We start from the raw sequence: 27,940 nt of genomic DNA, 5'->3' as shown, positions 1-27,940 counted from the left end.
TATTAGGACTGACAGAACAAAACATTATATTACATAATGTCTATCTATTCACAAAAGGTCAAAAACAGGTAAATATTTAAAAAAAATTAAAATGTTTTGCGTTTGTTATCTGAAGTTAGTAGTTAGGAGAAAATAATATAGGCATAATAGAATTATATAACATATCTAAGTTAATGTTTTAAATAAAAAGGAGTAAATTTTTTGTATTGACTAATGTCGGTTCCTGAAGACGCTGGATGTAGGCGGCCTCCAACTGATCCGACAGGAAATCTATGGGAAAATCTATGATGATGAACATCCAACACTTCACCCCTTTTCGTGACCATTGATGCTGCAAAGAAAACGTCTAGAAAAGATAAAATAATCGCGACGTAGCCCGGTAAAAATAAATTTTATTCCTATCAGTAATATTCGCATAAATCTATGCATATTATGTATCTTATTATATACAACATTATCTAAGAAAGTACACTATTTCATTATGCATGAAAATCGGAGCTATTGCTTATAAATTTCTTGCATTCAAATATCGAATATATATGATAAACAAATTTATAAAAAAATCTATTTAATTTTTTAGTCACTATCGCTGTCGTTTAATCACATTCCGCGTTGGAAAGTGTAAAAGATCGCACGGAGATAGAGCCATTCGAATCTCTGTCGTCGCGAATGACTCATTCTAAATTCAGGTATTGTGATTCATTGAACAATCGTGTACATCCACCGGCAACGTCGACTGCCTGTCACTTTGGTACTGTTTTGTTCTTAAGTCAATTTCATAAAGCATTCGATAGTATAAACACATTAATTTCAATTTCTTCATAATGACATTTTTATAACTTTAATTAAGTATAAAACAGAAGTTAAGTTTAGACTTTGTAATAGAAGCGTTTTTTTTCACTTATTATTTTTTCAAGACATCGCATAAATGTAAATATTATAAATATTAATAATAATTAATCATTACAATATTAGACACTTATACACATAGCGCATGATTAATGTAACATTAATGAGAACTATGTTTACCTAAATATGGCAAATTAATGATTGTGATTATCTAAAATGTGGTTTGCACACTTTCATAACAAGATTTTTTAATGGCAGACAAAAAGGAAAATATTACGAAGCATATAATAATAATTTACACGAACACCTTCTGAAACAATATTATATTATCTTTTCATAATTCTAAATTAAGTCTGTGCAATTTTATTAATCAATTTTAAATAATTTGTTGTAACTTAGACCTACGATAACTTACACGAGTATTTAAACAAATACATTTATTTCCCATTCACAAAACTATCGCTTTTAACTTTATTATCTATTTTAATTATTTTTGCTTTAAAAAATATAAATAATAAAATAAATCGCCGTTTCAGCGCATAGATGCCGACTACAAGAGATAGATATCTCTGGGGGAGGCTTATCTCAGAGATATTTAGGACGGGATATACAATAATCGCCACGCTTGACAAGTGAATTGGCGATCGCAGTGTGGTATTATGGTACGCAGAGGAAGCTGCTTTTCATTCACCGGAAACTCCTCTGCGAACAGTTGCATAATGCACAAAGTGTAAGTTATATAAAATTGTATCCCGGGAATCGAACCAAATCTACTATCACATGTCTCAGTCCTCTGCTGCTTTAGTAATAAATACTCATAATATATTTTTTTTAAACAGAGAAATGTTAATTATAACGCTGGCACTATTATAAGAACCTAACTATTGTCAGTACACTCTTAGTTATTAGATCTAGCTCAATATACTGCTTTGTTAAAAGAATAACATAAACATAACATACATTGCTACAGGCGCCTCGCACCATTCGTTGAATCGTGTCCTAGCGTTACTAATATTTTATAAGCGTTCTCTCCACTATTGCCTTTTCAAAAACCTATCATTCATTACAAAAATTACGTGCAAGAGTACCCGTGGAATCGTTTTAAACAAGTAATTTAATTATTGCTGACACTGCATAATGAAGTACAGAAGCAAGAATTCGATTTCATTTTAAAAATATTCATTAAAAATCTACGGTGAAATGCGTTTAATACAATCATGACTACAAATCTCTGAAGTGCATTCGACGGTACGTTCATTAATTGCATTCTTATCGGCGCGATATTACGTAAGTGACATTGTGCAGTAAAATGCAGTTTCTCGCCGAATCACAGCGACCCCCGATAACTGCTCGTTGTTGCAATGCTTTCGGTTTAAATATCAACAGAACCACTTACGAGCAATACTTTAAGTAAGAGGCAACGGCACTCGTTTCAAGTAATTATTTTAATTATTTTCACTTAACGTATAATTTATAAAATTTCTCGCGCCTCCGTTAAATTACTTTAAGATATTTATAAAAGACGTTTTACAAAAACGAAATGTTTCTTGTGTAATTAATGTTTTTGTATTATACAATCACAATCGAAGTTTATACTTTCGGAATGATAGAAGACAAATTCTAATGCAACCGATATTCGATTGATTTAAGTGGCAGGTAACAGACCACAGCGCGTAGTACATATGATCAGTAGAGTCTTTAAGTTCTGGTAGGTAGACTATAGACCAGCAGGCGCAACTTAGGGCGTCCACCCACAAGGTGGACATAAGACCTGATTAACGTCATCAACAGACGCTGGATCCAAGTCGCTTCCAACTGGACCTATGAAAAATCTGTGGGGGAGTGTGCAGCAAACAAAAATGATGACAATTAAAAATCCCAAAGTACCTCAAGTCTCGATTGACATTTTCTATGTTTGCCTGAGAAGAAAAACAAAAAAATAAGCCACAGACACAGCCATATAAAGCCACAAAAACAGTCCATATAAATAGAGACAATAAAAATCTAGGAAAACAATACTTCACAAGCAAAAGATTAACATGAATGTTGAATCCTATGGTACCGCTAAATCTAATTCCTTTTATAAACAGTAACAAAGGCAACGATCTCCCCGTGAGACAGTCTAAATGTTTCTCTTTTATCTACATCTATTGATACAGATGATAAAACTCGTTTCGTTGCTGTCATTCAGCCGAAAGGTAAACTTTCACAAACTCACGACGATCGCGCTTCCGATGTCGTTAAACACCTCTCGGCGAGTTTCTGTCCGCGATCGCAGCTGTGAATCGATAAAATCGATAGCACTCGATTCTATATTACATTATTCTCTTTTGTTAATGACTATTCACACATTACTATCCACTTTGGACCTTTTACTATTTACAAGTAGAGGCATAAGTGTCAACTTTAAACATTTAAAAAACATAGTAAACATTGAGACTACCAGATACAATAATAATACGTATATACAACATTTATAGTGAACACTTTTTACACACATTAGAATAATACATATAGATTAGCCAGCTTTGATCTGATTGAACTTTTATAAAGGCATCTTTCAACCTAAAACACACGACTATGTGGGTTTCATTTGCGCTCTGATCTGTAAAGAGCTTTTCAAACTCAATGCGTTATTTTACTGTGATAAATTTTACAAATATCTTTAATCCAGTAGAGTTATACTATTACAGTGACTTTTTACTAATTTTTATAGGATAAACTTTTTAAATTTATTTCGTGATGGTGCAGAGGTGTTAATAGTTACCCACAAAGGAGCAACTAGTTTTACAGATTCTTTGAAATAGGAATTAAAATTCCACAAATTTTTAAAAAATTGTATATGTTGATTCGATCAAAACTCTTTTATGAGGCAAAAACTAAAAAGCTTTTACACCTACTTCCAATCAATCGGTATAAAGGGATACAATTTTAGAAACTTGACGATGAATAATTTTAAATATTCAATTAATAGCAGGATGTTTTTGCTTCTGTTTTTGCGGGGGTTTAAGCATTCTCTCTGTATCCTGCCAGTGACAGACAGGAAGATTGTTTTCTTGAACACGTTAGAATTATTTCTTTTTCATATAATTCGTAAATGTGATAAGTTATTGTAATATTATGAACATCTGTGATATTATTTAATACGTTCTTATACGCGAGTGTTGATTGTTAACTAAGTTTTTAATATGGATACAGGTGTAATAATTTTAAATGGGTGTAATATATAGCTCATTTGCTATCTGTATTGTCTATCTTGTATATGTATCATATCTCAATAATAATAGTTTCAAATATAGGAAATAATTTAAGAAAGTATTTTCAAAAAATCCGGATAGCTATATATTAAAATTAATTATTGTATATTATTAGTTCATGCAGATAGTACCACCAGAAGTTATTGGCCTGTTGCATTGTAAAAGACAAAATAAATTAATGTAACATTTTTCAAAGTGATCACTTCAGTTAGAGTGATTAGAAATAGGCGGCTTAAAGCTTTTGTTGATAAATTAGATATATATTAATACCTTTACCCTCTTTTATACCTATGACTTTCCACCCTGGTTATTGTGGTAAAGGTGAAAAAGCAATAATGTTAACAAAAACCTTTAAATATTTCAATCACGTCGAAAGCAGACAAGCATATTTAAAACAGGACATCCTCAACATAAATCCTTTATTACAACCAACAGAAAAGGGTTTTCAAAACGTTTTAATAATGTAACAGCGAGACCCGTACCCAAAACGTTTCATATCGCAAACTCTATGTAATATTCCGTTATCAACGTGGAACAAGTGGATTATTCGACCGTAGGCGAATAAAATTTATCGCTTGATAACGCCCCACCGACGGAGAATTTATGTTTCGGATAGTACGGGTTACGTAAGCTGTCTCCGCTGACCAGTGGAAACTGATTCGACGACCGTGGATCCGGTTGACTAACACAACACCAATTTCTTTCAAATATAAATTCTCTAATAACAACTGCATATAGTTAAACAAACTCTCTCTCTCTCTTACTCTGATAATTATAAAGCAAATTTTCGTATAAAGAAATCACATAAGTTTCGAAATATGTCAATAATAGAATAAAGAAACGAATTTAGCCAAGCTTAAGAAATAGAAGTGAAGGACGAATAGGAAGAGGATACTTATATAATAATTTTTAATGAAATCATTTGCGTATTTACAATACGTGAAACTATAATTGGTTTTAAACGGGTTTATCGACGAGAGGCAACCCAAGGTAAGTCCCTCGAGTAGGTTCTTGAGCCTAGGCACTCTATGGAGCGTCCGCTTACGCGCTAGGCCTGTCTAAGGGCTAGGCCAGCTCTCAATCCGGTGAAACGTAACGTAACGGCACGAACCGTGACTTCCCAGGGAGTATTCGAGCTTCTCTATCTTAGATTTTATAAGTTTTAGGCTAAGCACACTTTGCGCCCTGCCCCTCTTGAAAATACCACTGGAACAGCGGTGTAAAACACGTGAAAAAAAGTTATTGGAAACATGACATGATAATTATTTTTTTTAATTACAAAATAGATTTTAATTTTTATGTAACGTTTTATACATTATCGTAAAGGTATAAAGAATAAAGCCGAATTATAATTAAAGATAACAAAATATCCGCCGATACGAAATGGCCTCGCGTCTCAATATTCAACGAAATCTTCTGTATTCATGAATATTGTCAAAGCAGTGTACAATGTATAGAATGTATACTTGTGACATTCACGAATGAGCGCTTCCGTGCTGCGAAGGGCGAATTAAATTGTCCGACCGTGTTGTTGTCTTAGGATAACAGACGTCCGGTCATGTCGGAATCGTTCAGGCGGCTTATAAACTCCGGCACAGAAGGACCATTGCCTTGTCAACTATTAAATAAAACTTGTAACAATTATTAAAACAATACTACATCTTTGGCAATACCACATAATAAGACAATGCTAACAAAAATAAAGTCAAATTTTGTGTTAGTGTGAAAAGATAACATAAACACATTTGAATCTATTATATATATATATATATATATATATATATATATATATATATATATATATATATAATAGATTATATATTATATATATATATAAAGAGAGAGAGAGAGACAGAGAGAGAGAAATAATTATTTGCTAATGTTGATAAGGTCACCTAGAACGTCTCAATTTTTTTTAAATTTTCATTAAGATACGGAAAGGTTATCATGAATGAAAAAGTTGGAAATAAAAATGGTAAAAAGCTTCATTTTACTTATCCCATACAAATCGCAGAGCAAATTGAGGTATTTATTAATCAAAAAGAAGCATTTTAAGGCACAATCAAACAAAATTACCTTGTAAAGGTCGTCGTAATGAAAATACGCGATTGCATTATTTTTAAAGTCATCGTCGTTCGTACAAAATAGTAAACTTATTTTTGTGAGTAATTGCTATTAATATAAACATTAAATTCGAATGGAAATACATTCTATTTAAATATTTTTTCTATTGCCCTGTCACTGACCAATAACTTTTGACAATACGACGTTGGTCAGGACAGCTATTGTAAAATAAATATTATCATTGGAAAGTAAAACTAAAATATGTTTTTCTAAGAATCTTATGAAAATGAGGTTTTATCGTTCGCTGCGTCTTACAATCCAAAAAACACGAAACCAGTTACAAATTAACAGAGATTCTCTACAAAGTGGGTTATATTAAAAAGATGTAAATGCACCAGCATACTTTTTACATTATTTTACTTTAAATTTAAATCTTGGTTTCTTTTTACGCTTCGGCGTCGAGACGTCAGTGTTTTTAAAAGCGGAGAGGAGATCGATTATCTTGTTGTATTGTACGTTAAGGTGACCTCGACATTACCTCTGTCACATTGACCCTCGTTCAGTTATCGTAGGTCGATTATGTAAGATAGCTTCACGCTAACTTTAATTGTGCTATTTTGCCTAATGACGCTACGCTAAAAATAGCACTATTATTTTTAGATAAAATAGACAAAATTATACTATTTTTAAATTTATGACAGTCGAATTCATACCGTATTATCATTATAACTTAATACTTGATTTTAATTAACGCTCAAAGCGGCTTGATTCTGGCGTTTTCCGTCGATCTTAAAAAAGTGGTTTGCTAGTCCGTGGTCTCTACTGCAAAACCATTAGACCCCAGGAGTTTTCTGTTCACTTTTTTATGTAGCTTGCTGAATCCTACTAATTTACCAATCCGCTGGGATGTCGGTAATTTTTTTTTTTGATATATTTCCTAATTTTTTTTTCGCTTTCGTAGAATACCGAGCATAGTCTTCTCCATAGCTCATTGAGCGACTGTGAGCTTTCCAATGAGAACCACAGACTTAAAATAAACTAAGAATCGTTAGTGTTGATAAATAAAAAAAATATTTTATCTATTCGTAGAAATTAGCAAAGTTCATGGTCGTGACCCAAAAAGTTTCGTCAATGAACAATATATAAATATATTAGCTCATGCTATGAATATTTTAACTTTTTATACCAACTTCATCCATTATGATACATTAATTCTTAATTTTATAGGTTTTATAAGGTGACTTTTATTTAAGAATTATTTTTAATCTTAAAACTTAAAATTAAAAATCGATCAATCCAAATTACTTTGATCGAGCTGAGGCTTATTGAAAACAAGGCAAATCTTTTTAGTTTCATTTAACGTCAACATCCTTTCGCAAATATATAAATAGCAGTTGCAAATGACTAACTACATCAAAACAAACAAAACATACGAGAATCTTTAGTAGTTCTTGTGTAAACTTTAAATTTTGTACACCCCACGCTTTATAATATTCACCTTAACGTTTCTTATACGAAACCCGCAAATATTTTTTTATTAAAACGGTATCGATCGTAAAGGTGATGTCAACGTGTTTTGAATTTTTGGCCCCAAGCCGGATCTATCACAACATTTTCCTCCGTCGTTTGCAGTGACAATGATATTATATAATTCCATGTAAATTAATAATCATATTCCCAATTGTGTCTGCCTTCTATCATATTTGTTCTTTAGTCAATGATTAAAAAAGTGATTGTTTAATAAATGAATTTATAAATTATATGCTTAAAAATAATATGTTTATAAATGAAAATTCATAAACAGAACATTAATTTGTGTTTTAGTAGTAAGTTTAACTTTAAAATGACAACATTATAATGTCAGTTTCTGTTTGACGTTTGCTGTCAAGCTCTCTTATTTTCATAATTCGTGAGCATTTTTTTGGACTTAATATACTCAAAAGCAATAAATTTTTAATTGGCACTTTCTTTTAAAAAATAATTATCTTACTATTAAAATTAAATGTCAATTTGATTGACATTATAGCAAACAGTTGGAGCGAATTTATTACTAAATTCGATTCTGAATGATTTTAGTTTAAATCAACACTTATCAGAGTTTACTTTGACCTTTAGATAGTTTACTTTGTATTTAGTTGTACCTAAAATTTGGTAATGAAAGAAAATCCCGTGAGGAATAAATTTGTTTTATAACTTAATATTTTAATTAGAATTCTTTTCGCTATATATAAATCTCTTCTTTTGATAACTTAGATATAGGGTTCATTAATCCGCTATTAATAGCAATAACATTTTTGTGGCCTCTTCTAAGGTCAGGGCTTGATTGGAATCAACGTTGCTTTAAGTTCGATGATGCCATAATAAGGGTGCTCAGTTCATTATAATTTCTACCCAATTGAACTTTCATTTCAACTGTAGAATATCCAGTGCCGTTCTTACATACATATGCCCCCCCATAAATTTCAAATGGGTCTGTGGTTTCCACTTTTTAAAACCACAGCAGCTATTTGTTTTGCGCGATCTGTAGCCTGTCCGATACAATATCAACTTGCAAAACAGCTGGACTATATCCGTTACTTAAGGAATATGGAGATGCGTAGACAAACGATGTTCACGGATCAATAATATGATATCAAATCAATACTAAATTATATCCCTGGATGCCCCATATGGATCTTTGTAGATATATATCTAGAAATGGTTAAGGAAACCTAAATTTTTTATATAATCTTCTCTTCAGCTTCTACAATAATAGGACATAATAATTTCATTAGATAACTTGTAAAATGCAAATTATAATGTTATACGTATAAGGAATTCTCGTAATTGGTTATTACGATAAAGCTGTATCATCGCATGAGGAAAATTAATCTTTTCCTGTAGTGAAGCTGTTACATCGGCGCTAGTGGACGTAAACTTGAAAACATAAAGTTATTCCCCTTTACACGTAAAATTATGCATTAAAAGTTATTTTGTTTTAAGATTTACAAACGTCTAATTTTTAAATTGATTTTTTTTATCAAATACTTTGTTTTTTCATGTAAAAACTGAAGGTCTTTATATTTGAATGAAGCAGAAAGAAACTCTCATTAAAAGATACCTTACTTTCAAAGTTAATTGAAAAACTAAAAAAGTTTAACAAATAAAAAATCTTACGTACAACTTACAATGTTATGTTATCAGAAAATGTTAACATAAACATTAAACTTATTAAATACAGTTGTAAAGTTATTTACACTTTCGTGTTTGACTTTTGTTTGACCTTTACGTGAATTAGATAATTATTACCAAACCGGCGTTCACGCCAACAAATTTGTAGCAAAATGTAAACTGTTTAATATACTTAATTACAAAATTCACTTCTTTACGTTTTATATTAACTAATTTTTGTCTATGCTTTTTATTAAATAGAATAATGAATTAGTTTTTAGTATCATACTTTTTCAACAGACATTCATTTATATATTTACTGACATTAGATGTGAAGCAACATATTCAAATTAGCAACAACTAGCATTTAAAGTTCTTCCAAACATAATTAATATTCAAATATAAATCTATTCAACATCAGACAATAAGAAAGTAAACTGAAGTACCAAATAAAAAGGTTAAAAAAGCTAACTACAGTAGCATAAAAGTATATAAATCGTCAATTCTCAATTATTTAGTAGTCAATTATTAGCAAAATAAATGTACTATACGAACATTCATAACCATGATTATAACATGGCCCATAAATTACAATTAGATCAATTAAAATACTAAACGAAATAAAAGCCCAAGAATTAAAAACATGAAGACGATAACATCAAGTTATAAAACCAATTTAACTCTTTCTCATAAATCTGATCGAATTAAAATCTGTTTCGTGGGTGAAAACTTAACTCTAATGCAATTATATAGTATTTTGAACTATACATGATGTTAGACATTTGCCAACAGAACATTTGATAGGTTGATGTGAAAAAATAAACATTTGTACAAAGAAAAACCTGCAGAACTGCAACGGTGTTCTGTAATCATAGTGGATGTAACAACGCATTCGTGTCTAATCATAAAACATAGTTTTACTAAGGTTTACGTAACGCCGGTTATCGTCGAATCGGAATTAGTTGGCGCACCACGTGCGGCTTATCGACGCCAACCGTGGGATCGTTTCGATACGTTACCGTAAAAAAATCTAATAATTTACAATTTCACATTTACAGCATTCTACATACAGTTGTGTTCAAAGTTATAAATCCACCACATCCTTACAGGAAATTACAATCATTCTAAACTACCTTGACCACAATTTCACTCGATGCTAATTCTCTGCTTCTACGCATCTTCTAGTAAGTGTACTAACCTATTCATTGTCTATTCACTCATCATCAGAATTTCATGTTAGCAATATTCTGCATAGAATAGTGTAAAAAATTTTGATCATCAACAATTCATTGAAGGTAATTGCAATTAATCCTTCCTTGACCACAGTTTCACTCGGTGCTAATTACGCATCCGATATATTAAGCGTACTAGCTTATTCATTGTCTAATCACTCGTCATCAAAATTTCACGTTTACAACATTCTACATGGAATAGTGTAAAAAATTATAATCAGCAACACATCCTTAAAGGTAATTGCAATCAATCTACGTTCCCTTGACCACAATTTCACTCAGTGCTAAGTAAGTACGCATTCTATTTATTATGCTCCATCCTATATGGTAGCCTATTCATTGAGTGTCTATTGAATCATTATTTAATCACTAAAATTAAATGTAAATCGACTCCTTGTTTAGTTTTTATACTTTGCCTCATGCATAATGAACTGCGAAAAAAAAAAAAACAAATCGTTTAAGTAATCGTTAGTAAACGTACACTAATTCCTTTTGATAATCTAATCAGCGTTGACAGAAATAGCACAGGTTATCAATGATTTTAATTTATAATTTAACTTTATAGAAAAAACATATACTATATTTATAATTAAAAACAAAACTTACAAAAACGTAACTTGTTAGAAACTGGTAAGTAAAGCCAATCAAGTAATAAAACCGTATAATTAAAAAAAAGGATGAAGGAATTTTGAATAGAATTCTTACCTTTACTATATTTTATGCTTGACTGTCTGCAAATGTGTTTATGGCCGGTAATTTTCGTAACTACTAGCCATCGTTATTTTTCATTATTGCACATGTTCTGTATCTTCCACGTTAATAATTCTCATAGCCTTTATTGCTACGTTTGAAATGCTACTATTTATTAAATATAGACTAAGCTATCCACTCCCCAGCAACTTCATGTTGGGATAATGGACTTATGTTGTCATAAATAGACGCGTTTAATCTCGTATTTATATAAGAACAGTTTGAAAATACTGTAGTCTCGATAGAGAATTTAAAAGTAATGCGAATTTTATTTTTTGTAAATCTCCTTTCCAGAAGATATTATAGACGCTGAGCAAAATTATTCATTTTAATGGAAAATTTATTACATCAATGTCCTTCGTTGTGATGAATAAATTAAAATAAAGAAGCGATTTAGTTGTTCATTCGCCAGAGCTGTCTCTAAACATATCATAAATTTACTTAAGACTATCGATCCAAAGGCAAGCCAGTAATAATAAATGGTTAATTGTTTTTTTTCAGATTCCTTATTAATAAGTAACATGACTATCCTACGACGGTACGGAGTTTTTAATATGCTTTTCAGGTTATAGCTCTGTAGAACTCAGGGTGCGCGAAACCGAAATGAATCGTTGAACATAAATAGCCTAAAATAAACATCGTTTTATCTTATGTCCTAAAAAAACTGTAAGAAGTATTTATTTCGACATGTTTTAGGCATGTAAATTATTCGTTTACTCAATTGAAAAGCGATTGAAAGTAGTTTTAAAGAGTTCAAAACCAATTAACTCGTAGAATTTTATAATACAAGCTATACTACAGGTAAAGTAGTCGTAAATATAAAGATCATAGCATATAGCACATAGCACGGCCCTAGTATACCGCCATCTTTACCTTGCATCGGTCAAACTTGTAATTAGACGCCCTACGCTGCGCTTGCTCTCTCTCTCTTGCGCTTTTTGGGCTCTCCACTCTTTAAAACTCTATTGTTGCTACATTACTTCGCCCTAAAACTGAAATTCACCACGAAGCCACTTAGGTACCTCGAGAGAGTTAAGTATAAAACTATATATGTCATAAGAATTTTTTCGTGAACATTATTTTTCAAAGCTTTAATAATATGCATATAAATAACATTTGTCATTAAGCAAATTTCAATTCTCACAGTTATTGATTTAAAACAAGAAGGAAAAATCATATTTTCGTTAACAATTACTATGGAGCGCTATAGAAACTGGTGGCAAATAGAAATATATACGCCGGTGGTATTAAATGAATGTGTCCACGCTTTCGCCAAATCGAGCACGCAAGCACACTTAATACCCCGTGACTACGGCTCACTTGGTCCGGGTGAAAGAACGAGACAGAAAACACAAAAGAACATGAGAATTAGAAATAGAAAGAGAAAACGTTCGATAGCAGCTGGCACTGTTCAATTTGGCCAATATTTATATGCCAATTAGGGATTTTGGGGGCGGTCTACGCCTTGTAATGGATGTCTGTCGGCTGACTTGATGATGATATTGAAGCCAAGAGTAGATCCTGCTCAAAAGTTAATATTTTCTATTTTTGGTTATGCTTTGTTAGACTAGTTGTCATCTATCCGCTTCCTAACTCAATGAACGTCTCCTTAACCCCCTTGCGGGTAGAAACTCATAAAATTCGTTTTTAGCTAATCTCTACACGGCGAAAGGAATATTTCTACTTAACTCCTACTCTCTAAGCCCTGTTCTAGCGGGTTCGCTACGTTTTAGTATCTTGGTGGAAATCTCTTATATGTGTGCAATAGATGAAGAAAAATTTTAGAAATTAAATTTTAATAATAAACGAGACGTAATAATTTTAATAAATACTTACTGATAGTTAGCAATAAAACCGAAGTAGTTCGGCGCATGAAGCCCTCGAGGCCGCACCACGGGAATTTGCGTCATAAACGCACTCGCGCCATTAAACCCTATTAGACTTCAAACGCAGGACCAAATGTATGCCTCTGCCATAGTTCTGCTATAAACAAATCTTGAGATTCGAAAGAAGAATACAGATCGATTAGTTATATATGTAAAAACTTTGAAAGTTTTGAATGTACACTTCATTTGTCTATTAATATATACATCCTATTCAAAGTGTTTTTATTTTCAAAGTTTAATTTTTTTATTTGTAACCAATTGCGTAATTTTAGTAAACATTGATGGCATGGATAAATATTTCATTTGTTTATAAAAAGAAATATATAGCTATCTTTTCACCCTTTTACATCTATAACCAATCATCCTGTATAACAAATATTATTAAATTTACATCAAATAGAACTTTAAGACGTGGGTTTTAATATTAGACTGTGTCCGAGAGATACTTTTTGTGTTGTATGTAAGATTGATACTACTCACATACAATTAAAACGAAAAACAGCTAGAACTGAAAGACATATGAGATTCGTACCCATATAGTGAGTAATAACTGTTATTACATTACGAAGCCGATGAGAACATAAGACAATAGTAAAGAATCTTGATCTTTAATGAATAAAATTTTATCCCTTGAGGAGGATATCGAGTAAATGAAGTCATTAGACAAAACTTTCTTCACAAAATACATTTTGATCAACACATTATCAGTATTATCAGCTTACTATTCACTTGTGACCGCTGCAAGTTAGCGGTCCATATGGATTAAGTAAGAGTACCTGCATCCAGCGTCATCCGACGACTTTGATAAGTTTGTCTGTCCACGTTGTGTGTCTGTCCATGTTGTGTGTCTGTCCATGTTGTGTGTCTGTCCATGTTGTGTGTCTGTCCACGTTGTGTGTCTGTCCATGTTGTGTGTCTGTCCACGTTGTGTGTCTGTCCATATTGTGTGTCTGTCCACGTTGTGTGTCTGTCCACATTTTACGCTGTGCTTGCCGATCTGTTGTCTACATTTCAGAATCTTAGGTTCTCCGAGGCCATTTCTTTTACGCGCTATGTGGCCTTCTTATTTGTCCGAATCTACTCATTACTAATTCGATATCGTACAGAAATCACGTAAATAATTATCTCCACCGTTCGTTGAGCGACCGTGTATGTCCTTTATACAGTTATATTAGTGACAGTAATGTTATTGAAGCTTTAAATCGGGGGCATAAATTAACCAAAACTGAACATTGTACCAGAGACCGGTCTTTATCAAAGATCCGTGAGCTCAAAGCGTGATATGTTTAGTAAAATATGCGACCTAACATACACCAATCAGAATACAAGAGAGATGTTATTATCATACATATAATAAGATGTTTTCCAAAACGTGCGGCTGCGTTGAGACGTCGCCGGTTTGAACACTAACACGGCGAGCGCATTGTGTCTCGTGCCGCGCCGTCTATTGTCGCTCATTGCGCGTATCCGCCGTGACCCATCGCCCATTCTTCCACCACACTATGCGGCTATACAAACATATAAGCGCCATTTGTGATCGCCTTATTACTATTTAATGCATTCATAATTTAAGTAAGTGGTATTAAATCTCAGATCGACGAAGCTGTAACAGCTCTACAAAGGCTAACAGCATCAAGTTTTCGAAACAATACATAAACAGAGGACCAGGAGACGCTGTGCAGGACATCCATCCACGAGGTGGACAGAATACCTTGCTAAGGTTGATGGAAGACGCTGGATGCATGCCGTATCCAATTCGTCTAATTACAAATCCATGAAGAAGACCTATGGTCTACAGTGAACGTCGTATGATGATTAAACGAATTTCATTTACGAATATTTAGTCCTTAACAAAGAGGCTAGGGCTATATATGTACAAATTGGAAGATAAGAAAATCTTCTAAAAAAAAATGTCCTTATTATTATATCACATCAGCCGATAGACCCACTGCATAGCATAGACCTCCCCCAAAGAGCGTAGCGACCGGACTCGCGGTGCCCGCATCCAGTGACTTCCCTTGACCTTAATTATAGTCGCCGGTCCATCTAGCGGTGACCCTTTGCATTTAACGACTCGTGGTAACTTATACCTTATCTTGATTATATGATTGGTTTTCCAATTTGCGTCTTGAATAAAGTGTTAATATCGGAGCAACCTAATAAGGCACGTATGTCATTAACCGCGGCCGCTAACAAGTGAATGTGCCGCTAGACGGTGCTAATGAAGAATGACAATTGTTCCAGTCCAAAAGGCGACTCTCTAAATTCGTGAACGCGTCCGCTCCGTCGCGAGAGGAATGCAAACGAGCGGACGCCGCCGCCGCGCCTTTCACGACCGCGGACTGCCTGCATCGCTTCTCGCGACGTTCCAAATACATCTACTTAAATAAATGTTCGTTTTTTTTAATTTAACATTGGCCGACTAATTTTTATTTTTTTATTTTTCAATTGTAGCACTACTTGAATGAAAAAAAAAAGTTATCAATGACGATCCTAAATCTTTTTACGACTTTTTGATTTTTATCTTTATTATAACAAGAATAAGTAAAATCTTAAATTAACAGTCATAAATAGAATAACGTATTATAATTCAACTAATATAGTTAATACAAGGTGATTGATTATATACATAAAAGTACTACTCGATTGTCAGCAACTATTAATTAAATTTATTTATTCTATTACAAAACGAAGCAAATAACTTGGTACAAAGTATGCAGTGTAAGACTTAGAAAACTTTTTTCTTACTAACTTATTACATTATTTGACAGAACGGAGCTATACATTCACTTTTTTAAAGCTTTTACAATTATGACCAATCACCCTGTATATGAGCAGTTGTTAAAGGCGTGGCTTGTGTAGGTCGCAATTCCGAATCCTGATATTGTGTGAATCATAAACATAGCCATTGCTCTATCGGTGAACAATTAACAGATGAAAAATACAAGAAATATGTGATCAACACTTTGTTCGCGCAGTTAAGGCCCGTAAACTCCCTTTTTAACCACGCTTGTATCAAACAAAGAAAAAACAATGCAATGCTAATAACAGAATATAAAATGAATTAAAAACTGTTCTCAACAAATGACATAAGTTACATATATTTTAACATATTTCTTCTAAATTGCACGTGGAGATAAAGCAGAATATATAAGTATACAAGATGCACAGATAAAATATTTCTAGAAAGACTGTCTATAGCGGTAGATGTTTCGATCTGTTACTAAATTAATTTTTTTCACTTAGTTTCTTCAATTGAACGATAGATACAGCGCACCCGTTAAAATGCAATGAACCGCATGCAAAAAGTACAGTTTACTGCAATTTTATTGACCGTTATTGTTAAGCGTTCCTCTTGGTTTTTTCACTCTTTATTTCTATATTAATAGAAAACTATTAAGTTATTTCATTCAAAGCTTTATATAGATAAATTGCTTCTTATTCGGAAGCTACCATACTAAAGATATTGTGTCGATAACATACCATTACCGAAGGTTCATTTACTATGAAATTTTCATCGTACCAGAGTTTCTATTTGCTTTAACTTTTCCTTGTATTAGCTTTTGGTTAAATGTCCTAAAATTAGCCATGAAAAGTGAAGCAAACGTGGATGTATCGATAATTCAAATGCTTTCGTTTATTTAGCAAAAATTATTATAGTAGATGTTAGACTCTTTAAGGGACTTTTCTTTTCATACAAGGTGCAAAACACGCAACCCGTAACAATTTTAAAAATAGAGATTATTGTGAACTGAAATCATTGACAATATTCCGATATTTCGACAATGTTCCGAGAAGAGTGTTTTGTGCACAAATCTTAAAGGTTTCTAAGGTGATACCATAACATCACAGATGCTACGGTACGTACAGGACGCTGCTGTCTATACTCTGGAAACATGTTGGTGAGCAGTGGCAATCCTGTATAATTAATCCACAATGTATGAATAATATAAGATTACCGGGAATCGAACCAACGACCTACGGTCGTCAAGTCAGTCAGTAAGTATATCAGTCGAAGTCTCAGTCCTCTACCGTTGCGCTACCACTGCTCAGGTACTCGTGTAGGTTAAAAAGTTTAATTAGGTTTTTTTACATATGCGGTAAATAGAACGGCAAAATAATAAAACACAATATGATTTTAGTCTATCAAGTTGAACAAGTCGTGCGATTCTCTCATAATGTACACGAGTGATTACTGTAAAACATTAAAAGTGGCCAGCAACGTGAACATATAAATGTCATACACGGGTAACAGTTGTTAATAAGTATATTGATAATAATTATAAATCGATAAGCGCGGGATTACATTCGACGGATCATTCTCGGGCGACAATGTCATACGGAGCACTTGTGTCAACATCTTGTTTTTGAAACGAAACCGTTCGACACATCGCCAGTGACGCAACGCTTGGCCCGTATATTTACGCAATACTCCCATTGTTTGAGCACCACAAACAAGCTCTTTTTCAATACAGACGTTTTATATCGATTTGCGATCAGAACGTAATCTGGGAATGGCAGACAGTTCACAATATATCCCTTAGCGTGACAGTTCGTTCGCTTTAAGAAAAGTGAATCATCATTATCGGGCCTTTTTTTGAGTTTTGGTAAAGAAATCTTATGAATCTTTAAGATACACTGCCTCTGTTGAGATAACGGGATTATGGGGTGTTCTTACCCACCTACACCACTAAGTAATCGCCCTCTGCGCGGTATAAGGATAGTCGCAGTACATAAATATATACTCAAGAGAGACAAGACTATTTCTAATTTCAATTAACGTAGTATTTTGTAGATCTCATTTACATAATCATCATCGAGAACTATTAGTAGAGTAATGATGAGTAGAATAAATGCTATTCTGAATAGCCCGTCCCAGGGTATGCGATTTTCACATTACACCCGAACTCATTGTCCTAGTCGCGCTGCATAAACAATATAATCATTCCTTATTCAAAAATAAAATTCATAGTAACCTGTTGATAGCATACCTCTTAACGCAAGGACTAATTCAACAAATACACCGTCATGAGTGCTTTATTGACAGAGAGACGCTACAAGTCTGTCAAAATAATTTAATAGATTCCGATATGTAGTTCAAGTCATAGTTTACATAATTTATCAATAAAATTCAGTATTCAGCATTGGCACATTTTAATTCGAAATGTGTAACATACCAACGCTCACTCTTAATCAAGTTTATCAGGGCAGAGCGGGTGCAGAAAAATCGAGTAACCTAAAAACGCAGAGTTATTATGGAAAGCATTTTTGCAACAGACTACACTTTAACGCAGGTGAACTACGACAACAGTATTTTTAGTTATTATATATGTAATCCTTTTTTTAGTAAAAAATTTTGCTGTCCTTAATTCCAGTCGTAAGAGGTTCCTGCAAGACGACATTTTTAATAGGACCAATTGGAGCCGACCTGTATCCAACGTCCTCAACAATATCATCTATTCACTTTGTGATGAATATCTTTAGCTACGCTTGCTGGTCTGTGGTCTCCGAGATATAACTGCGTAGTAATCATCTGGCTCATCTCCTGGTCTTTTAGTTAGGTAGATGTATGTTTATCGCGATGTTAATACAGTATTTTGTAATGCGAAATCCCATTCAGAATGAATTCTGAACTCAGCAGCATTTCATATACGATATTCTTAACACATTACGTTTTGAGGAAAATTTAGTTTCTAATAAAAAGACAGACAAACAATGTTTTTGCCATATTTTATAAAAAGTGTTAATTCATTGAAACTATACAGTTTTACGTTAGACAGTAATGTTAAAAAATACGTTTTAGAACAATGTGCAAAAGGAAAATCGAATAGCGTGATAAGATTACTAATTTAAACAACTTTTTGTGCAAAGACCTCTACGTATTTGTTGGCGCATTTGAAATATCATTGCAAGTAAAAACTAGTGTTATATTAACTATAATTCATTAAATGTAACATGTACTAAAGAGGTTTGAAGATCTATTTACACAGCTTTAACCTTGAAGCCGAGTACATCACAGTTTATCTAATATTTACACAAAAGTTGATATTAAAATTATATAGAAAAAAAAAAAACTAATTATGCAAGTAATGGATTTGACTGTATGAAAAATTAGCGCGGTGAAAGTGCTTAGATTAAACCCAGACATACTTTCTCGTGATTACTACGCACTATATTAAAATCACCAAATATTTTTTTAATTATATAAACTTAATCTAACACAGCAATGAATCTACAACTCTTTTAAATATAAATTGGCTTATCCTATGAACCCAGTGTTACTATACTATATTCACCAGACATAATTGATATCTTACTTTCAACCACTCTTATAATAAAATGAGCGTTAACAATTGTAAATAATTACAAACATACGTTTATTTTCTAGTATTAACTCTGTTTACCGTAGACATTTTATTCTAGTTTTTATTAAATGGGAACACTATATCTAGCATTCTTGTCATGACACACAAATGGTCATCGTATCGCATCATGACTTTATAATAACACAAATAAGAGAATAAAGAGCTACAGTGCTATTAGAACTAACACAAATGTGCAAAAATTATTTTGCACATTTGTAAGTCAATCAATCAATAAAAACTAAGCGCGTGCGTAGGTAGATACTTAAAGAGAGAGCACTAATAATTAAGTCTAATAGAACGTTTTACATTTACAAAGGAATATGAAATCGTAGACATATTTGTTACTTAAATGTATTAAAATGGTTTAGATGAAAAGATTGAAAGTGAATCTTAAAGTAAGAAGTGAACAATTTTTCTAAACGGAACGTGTGAGAATATTTGATATGATCTGTTATATTATTTTATTTCATGCTTTAGATAAAAAAAATCAAGTCGACAACTACATAAAAGAATTTAGAAGTTTATATAAAATATTCCAAAATGTTCTAGTCACTAGGTTACTGTATACTTCACGTCTTACAAAATACGATGTTACCGGGAAAAGAAATTCAATTAACATTACAATGTGACCGCAATAGACCTGTTACTCAGTGCAGTTATACCAGTCTGTAGGGCCGCGACACACTATCGCCGGGTGACCGTACCGAGCACGTAAAATACGTTGCAACGCTCACACGTTCCCGCTAATCAGTTCATTAATTTGTACTTGAGGCAGGATAACCTATTTGATTTTACTGTTTCACATTATCATTACACGCGTACGCTTTTAGATATACATATATTCAGATTAACTTTTGATCTTAAGTGTCATTGCATATATAGTTGCAATACTAATTAAAACGTAAAGCAAATTATTCAATTATTTTCGCTACATTTTTTGGCGTTACTGTTTAAAAACTGTGATTGGCTTTATAATATACATATGTTCGTCATTATACAGTAAAAGTGATTCTTAAACGAATGAAAGTAACAAATATAGCGGATTGGCAAGTTGCAGTGATAGAGGGAAGACCATGAAGCACAAACAGCCGGTGATCGGTGGGGTCTTAAAGTTCTGGAATTGAGATCACGGGCCAGAAAAAGCAGCGAAGGACGTCCACTCCCAAATTGAGAATTTGACTTTGTTTAGGTCATCGGCAGACATCGGATGATGCTTCATATCTCTTCCATTGGAAATCTATTTATTATCTGTATATTCAGCAGTACATCTTCTGTAACTAAAATTATGATGACGACAATGAATAATATATACACTTAGGTATGACTATTAAACCAATGTCAATTTAATTTTTTAATAAAACGCCACTGAAGCGATTGTTAATTTCATATCTTTATATTTGTTTACTGTAAGAGTTATACAATATCAACATGGAATACAATGTTCAAAGTATGTCGGTCAGTTTGTTTATCGCAAATGTATTTTTAAGTAAACGGTGCCATCCCTGGACAGCGCAGACAAATGTATGGGCAATGACGCACCCGAAGCCGGATGAGCAGCGCGATTTAGGAAACAGGAAGTATTTCGATACTTATTTCGAATGCGGGCAACACAATAACAGTACGATAGATTCAATTTAATAAAACATGAGAAAAAAGTCAAAGTTTTTAATACATTATTCTGTCTAATTTGGGCAAGTCTCTTTGATTTTCCTATTCAAATGACTAGGCTTTGGAGAAAGCTGCAATAATTTTAATAAATGAAGATCAATGATACGCCTAAGATCCGCAAGGAGAGTGTGCTTAATATTTACAGTTGTAACTCTCTTCTTTATAAAAAGCACACTTGAATCAATAGATTGACTTTAAGTTTATAAAAGAAAAAAAGAAAAATGAACTTGCGTACTCATGGTAAAAAAAACTACTTCATAAAAACGGTCCCCGGGCCTCTTAGTTCAACGCCTCCAGGTCGTCGCACCAGGCTGTACCGTATACCGCAACCATAAGAAATATACGCTCCGCCAACCTGACCAAATGTAGAGGGCAAACACCCGCAACGCAACACTTCACGCACGCTGCCTACCCACCTTGATCGGTTTTTAGACATTAACATTCAACCGTGACGTCACCGCATAGCAGAGAAAACAAGTTACAGGTGCCTTTAATAGCCGACACGAAGTCCTTCCGAAATCTCTAACATTAAAAAATGGTCCTCTATTGTCATTTCTCAAGTTTGTTTACTCTACACTTGTGGTCTATTAAAACTTATTTATTCTGTAATCCATTAAGAAAAATGGGACCCATTATTACATAAAAGAGATTGTAATTTCATTACTTTTATTAAAATACGAATATTAATGTAACGAAGGTACTTTAATTAATTCAAAATAATAATCTATAATATTTTATTATAAACAAGTCAAACAAACAGAAGTTAATTATGTTATTCCTACGTTTTAATAATGTGGTCATCAACTACAAAGATAACGTTCTATTTAAATACCAGAAAAAAAGTTTCATTCATTTCTTTTAAATGGTAACTTAAACAAATTAGTGTTTGTAGCACTATAGATGAACATTATACACAATTTTCTTATTTAATGTGCCTCAATTTCTTGACAATTTTAATAAAAATTACGTAAGTAATCTACATTAGTACAATATAGTCACTTTAAACCAAACGAAGAGTCGAATACCCACTGGCAAGATCATGGACAAATAGAGATTCAATCTATATTCGTACATATATTAAAGATAACAATGATTCTTTAATCACAATGTTGTTTATGATTCCACACATGTAAATTTAAAATAATTGTTTAATCAGACGTGGGAGATGTACAGTAATTTCAAAATAAACTATTTTTTTTACTCCGTTAAATCTGTTTAATTCAAAATATATATGACAATTAAGTTCGGACCTCATTCAGCAGAAAACTATTAAATGTGTTTTGAAATGTCTTATTTCAAGTAATTTAAAATGAAACTACTTTTTTTATCTTCATGTATAATTGTTTATTCTGAATAAAATCTGAAGTAGAGATGTTTCTTAACTATTTTATTATGATTGTATCATATTTTGGTCCTTCGAAATCTCAAGCCGACGGCTAGGTTTACCACAGGGGAAGACCCATGCTTTCCCAGAATTACAAGAGCAGGTTATTGCAAGAATTTAACGCAACAAGAAACCAAAGGTAAGGAAAGAGGGATAGAACATTATTTTCCGGTAGTTTTGTTACAGAAATACATTTTTATCATAATCGTAACGGTTTAATTTGTAATAACTATGGAGATATGGCGATTGCGCTCAATGAAAACGGGCCAATGAGGGCGTCATTTAAAAATTAGATTTAAAAGTCGATACATAATGCAATTACGGGAGCGCAATACTCAAAGCAAGCAAAGCATGCAGTTTATTTTCTTCGCTACAGGTAGGCAGCTGCCTTGCTTACAAAACAAGGCCGGCGAGATCGAGCCGCGGCTATTTGTTGTTATCAACGTTATCGAGTCGAGCGTTTGATCTATGACATTGACCGGCTTCCCGCTCAGCATATCGCACTCCTAACACTAAACACAAATGTATCATTTCACCTTTGCGAGATAAGCGGTACGGTAGCAAGGTCGACTCACCGGGTCGATGTCCGCGTCCCAAACATCCTTCAGGTCGTTGGAGATGTCGAAGTAACTCTCCATGTCGGGGCCGGACGTGCACGACGGCCTCCGACTAGCACTTGGAGAAACTCCCTCGCGAACAACTCGCGCAAAACACCGCGAACTGTCACGCTACCACGGTCCTTTCCCGAGCTGTGCGAAACTCGGCAAGAATGTAAACTTCACAACTGAGTGTCAGTTATGTTACGTTATTACAGAACACTGCGTATCACCACAACAAGTTTTTATGTTTCACTTTTGTAGCCCATTTGGTTATGCGATAGAAATATTTTCATAAATTTTCACTGCACGCGAAGAACAGTTGGTCTGCGAGTGATAGTATCAAAGGACATGCATTCGCGGCGGAGCGCGGCCGGCGAATGCGAAGCGCGATGTTTCCCCTCGCCTCCGCCCTCCGCCCGGTCTCACCGGCGTCGGCCTCTCATTCATAACGTGATAGGGGAGTAAAAACAAGCCTCGGTGTTAGGGCGCGGGGGTTGCCCGAGATGCCATGTACGACGAAGCACGCGTCCCAATAGTCATTATCTTGCATCATTTAAGACAACTTTCGGCTTATATTGTAATGTATAATTCGGTGAATTCCTCATATTATTAAGTCATTTTAATATAGACACTGGGACATAATATTTCAATATTTTTTGTGCATATATTTCGTATTATATAGACTATTTAAAAGTAAATAAATACAATTACAATTTCGTTTGCTCATAAAAAGGTGAAACCTTTTATAATTTTATTTTTTAATTAAAGTTTTTTATAACATTTATAGTAAATAAATATCATTGCCGCCTTCCTTATCTTTCTTGTTAAACTGATCAGGTAAATAGTAGGTAGAAAATTCTTAATTTCATATTTACGTTAACATTAGGCTTCGATTGTGTGTATTAGAAAGGTAATTACAAAGTTAATTACTAAATTACATAAAATATATAATTTTTTTATGTTTTCATGACTATTAAAGTTCGTGTAGCGTAAGAAATAGGAGATAATGTTTTTATATTTTCAAACAATATAAAATTTGTTATTGATACAGATTAATGATGGCGTCGTATAGAAAGAAACCAAAATCACATTGAACTAGCGCATGCTTTTAATTGTTAGTTAAAACCACAATCGGGTAATAATATTCCGGTGTAATCCGGGATTTTAATGTTAAAAATCCTACAACGATATTGTTTTTGTGCTTGTTACCCTTAGTTCTCAGATGCTACGTCACGGAAGCCATAATTATAAACACTGGAATATTTGTAGTGTGTATGCCAGAAGGGTTTAAACTCATGAAAACTAAATTAATCGCTTTTGTTATTACACAGACTAATTGGTTATAGTAGTAAAGGTTTTAAAAGGGTGAAAGTGAAAGAAGCTCATTTATCAGCAAAAAGCATGAAAGTTTTTACACATATTTCCAATGAACCTGTATAACTTGATCCCTTTGAATTTTGTTACAGTATTATAGAATTCCTACGCTTCATTTTAGTATATTAAAATTAATATATTAAACGCGGTGACGGCGATTAGATCTACGTGTAAAAACTTTGAAGGAGTGTATATTCACTATATCAGATAAAACCTATAAAACTTTTTCGTCAATTTCTTATCAACCTATTTAAAGTGATCATGTTACATTAATTTAGTATTTCTATAACAATTCGACAGGCTGATAGCTTCTGGCAATTCAAAGGATTTTGAAAACACTTTTTCTTATCTAATTATCATTACGTTATTTATTATTTTTAAAACTGTTGATTTTTGGATGGGGTGTACCAAATATTAACTGACCGCAAATGAGCTATACATTCACTTGTTTAAATCTTTTACACCACAGTAGACACAGACTGCTTGACCTGAATATTTTTCCTGACCGGACCACGTGATTCAGAATTTCAAAGTTCAATCAAAGTTCCTTTGGTTAATTTACGGTATATTTCGTTTTAATTACGCCCTTTACATGTTATTGTCTTTTTGTTTATATTTTCAATTAGAATAATGTTTTGCTGTACCAAATTTAAATGAAGTTTTTCACATCTATCGTGTCGACGTACGCACTAGTTATAAGATTTACTGTAATGGTTTCGTGTGTTTGCTATTACGTTCTTGATGTGCTGTATAAATAAAATTGAAATTAACATGATACCCATTGCCATTTTATAGCTTGACATTGTTGTTTAGCGGCTACAGAAATGAACTTCGCAGTATTATCATTTACATGTCACAAACGAAATCTTTAAAAAAAAACTAGTTAACAAGCTATTACTTATTTGTAGTAATTACAAAGTTGTTCCAATGGTGTATAGTAGAGGCAAGACTTCATGAATATCAAAAATTAAACTATGTACCAAAATATAAATAATTGCGTTTTTCAAAATATTACTCTGCAATATTACATTAATGTGTCCAGTAAAAGAAGCATAAAATCTACATCTCTTTGGGGGCCATTTCAGTTTTCGAACGCAGCCGCCGCGTCTTCGGCATCTTGAAAGAAAATTTCACGAAGATTTCCTTTTATTTTTGGTAGTAAATGTAATTCATACGGTGCAAGGCCCGAACTATAAAGAAGTATTTTGATTTGTTTCATACCTATACGTAAACTTGCTCGAATTAATTTATTTCTGGGTAACTCTTTAGTCTGTTAAAAGACGTTCTTCAAGCGAATCTTCATTGAAATTAATATGACTACGTTTAAACTCGTCGAAGCAGTTGTAAATATTATCATGAGATGGAGCATCACTAAAAGCCAACCGAGGGCTACCTTAATTCTCGCCGACTCAGATGCAAAGAGAATCCTTAAACATTAAAAAAAAAATTTCTAACGTATTTTAAGTTCATAATGACGCAGAAATGTTATTTCTTAGTTACCGCCAATTTGTGAAAATAAATGATAATATAAATGTTCAAATATTAATAGATTTCTATTTTATAATTTTAAAACATTTTTAAACTGAAATGTTGGTGACACTGAATGTTTTTAAAACCCGATATATGAAATTGTATAACGGAAATAATGGAACAAAAAACAGTTATTTATTAATTTAATTGAATATGCGCCACCGTTAAAAATGATGCATTTCTGCCATTTTATGATAAATCCATTGATTCATTTCCAAAAACTGTCCGTAAAGAATTTTTAGAATGTGGTATTGACTGCCTTGTTGATATCAATTTTTTTTCTCGCAAGATATTTTGTATCCAGTTCATTTATATATATCCAAATGGATAATTAATGAATGAGCAAGGCCTGGAGAGTGTAGTGCATGATGGAATCTTTCCACTATCCTCTGATTTTGCAACCGTGTACCATATGCTCGATTGCGGTAGGTCTGTACACGTCATTGCTTCTTCGACCAGTTTTAATAGCTGGTTCCACTGTGGATCTCGTGTTAAAAACGAAAACATATTTTACTTTTTTCACAGTTGCAAACACATTCAGAAAAAAATAAAAGAAGGAAAACAATTGAATAGCTAATTTCGAAGAATGTCATGGCTATAATTTGTATAAGGAATTCTTAACTATATATTTACATAATTAGTAGTTGGCAGTTTTGAAAATGGCAAATTTTGTAGGTAATTATCTAAAAATCGATGCACCCGGGGATGTTAAAATATGAAATTCTGCTCAACAAGTACAGCAGCTACTTTCCAATTTGTAATGTATTCAAGAATACACATTACATAGCGGCAAGTGTATTAAACACTGTGTTGGTGTTCTACGATACTACAGTACGTACGTAAATACTTATATTTACTTTACCATTTCTTTTATTTTAAAATATATTTAAAAAAAGATATAACAGTTATGTATACAATGCAAACACATACTCTGTGTTTTCCGTGCATCAACTATAAAAGAGATTTCTGTTGCGATTGCGGTTTCGGTTGCGATTGATTGCGGTTGCGAATGCGGTTTCGGTTGCGGTTGTGGTTGTGGTTGCGGTTGTGGTTGCGGTTTCGGTTGCGGTTGCGGTTGTGGTTGCGGTTGCAGTTGCGGTTGTGGTTGCCATTGCCCCCGGTCAGCACTATGTTGACTTCTCCTCTGCGGCATATTGCTGATCCAGTTGGGATATCACATGGTAAAATTTTGTTGCATCCGATGTAATTCCCGAAAGCTGGAATTGGCCTTCCACTTGTGCGAACCACAGTGTTGGTTCCTCGGGCCAAAATGGCGGTATTTTAACACCAACTATAAAAAACGCTGACTGCTCCGTCTGCATTGCGCTCTCGACTACCGCTTCTGGATTCCATCTTAAAGCTCGCTGCGTTCGTTTCGGGGTCACCAGTAAAGCAGTTGGCGTCTTATTAAAAGATGTTTGTAACACTTTATCAATTTATTTAACACACGAACAAATTTTTATTAGCGCTTGAGTGCGAGCAAAAAGGACGTGCATTCGTCGTAGGACTCTGGGGCGCACTGTGCTCTGCAACCGAGTGAAAGCGGGCAATAGAATAAAGCGCAAAAGAAATAAAAGAAACAAAAGAAACAAAAGTAACAAAAGGTCTGCGCCCGCGTCACCGGTGCGTGCATGTGCCCGCTGCACTAATTCGGCACACTAAGTTCGCCCGTCGGCTACGCTCGCTCACAAAATCTTACACCTATTATTCATTCAGACATCACATCAGTGTATATACGACTCCCACAATATATATATATATATATATATATATATATATATATATATATATATATATATATATAAAATCATATTATATAAATAAAATCAAAA

At 33.3% G+C, this 27,940-nt stretch overlaps 1 protein-coding gene across 2 annotated transcripts in view; it reads right to left on the bottom strand.

The window, feature by feature from the left end:
• CrebA (Cyclic-AMP response element binding protein A) overlaps positions 1 to 23,568 on the bottom strand; it is a 142,864-nt gene extending 119,296 nt beyond the window's left edge. For both annotated transcript variants that reach the window (XM_068771765.1, XM_068771766.1), the window contains exon 1: positions 23,181 to 23,568. In XM_068771765.1, the coding sequence (XP_068627866.1) occupies positions 23,181 to 23,243 (63 nt within the window). In that variant the 5' untranslated portion in view covers positions 23,244 to 23,568. The remainder of the gene's footprint in view (positions 1 to 23,180) is intronic.
• Positions 23,569 to 27,940: the final 4,372 nt, after the last annotated feature.

This window comes from Battus philenor, unplaced genomic scaffold (genome assembly GCF_028537555.1).
Source record: "Battus philenor isolate CCGP_79_NKW_IND1 unplaced genomic scaffold, ilBatPhil1.0.hap1 SCAF_4, whole genome shotgun sequence".
In the NCBI taxonomy this organism is placed as follows: Eukaryota; Metazoa; Arthropoda; class Insecta; order Lepidoptera; family Papilionidae; genus Battus; species Battus philenor.
Note: the sequence above shows the minus strand (reverse complement) of the source record. Positions and strands in the feature narration are given on the sequence as shown.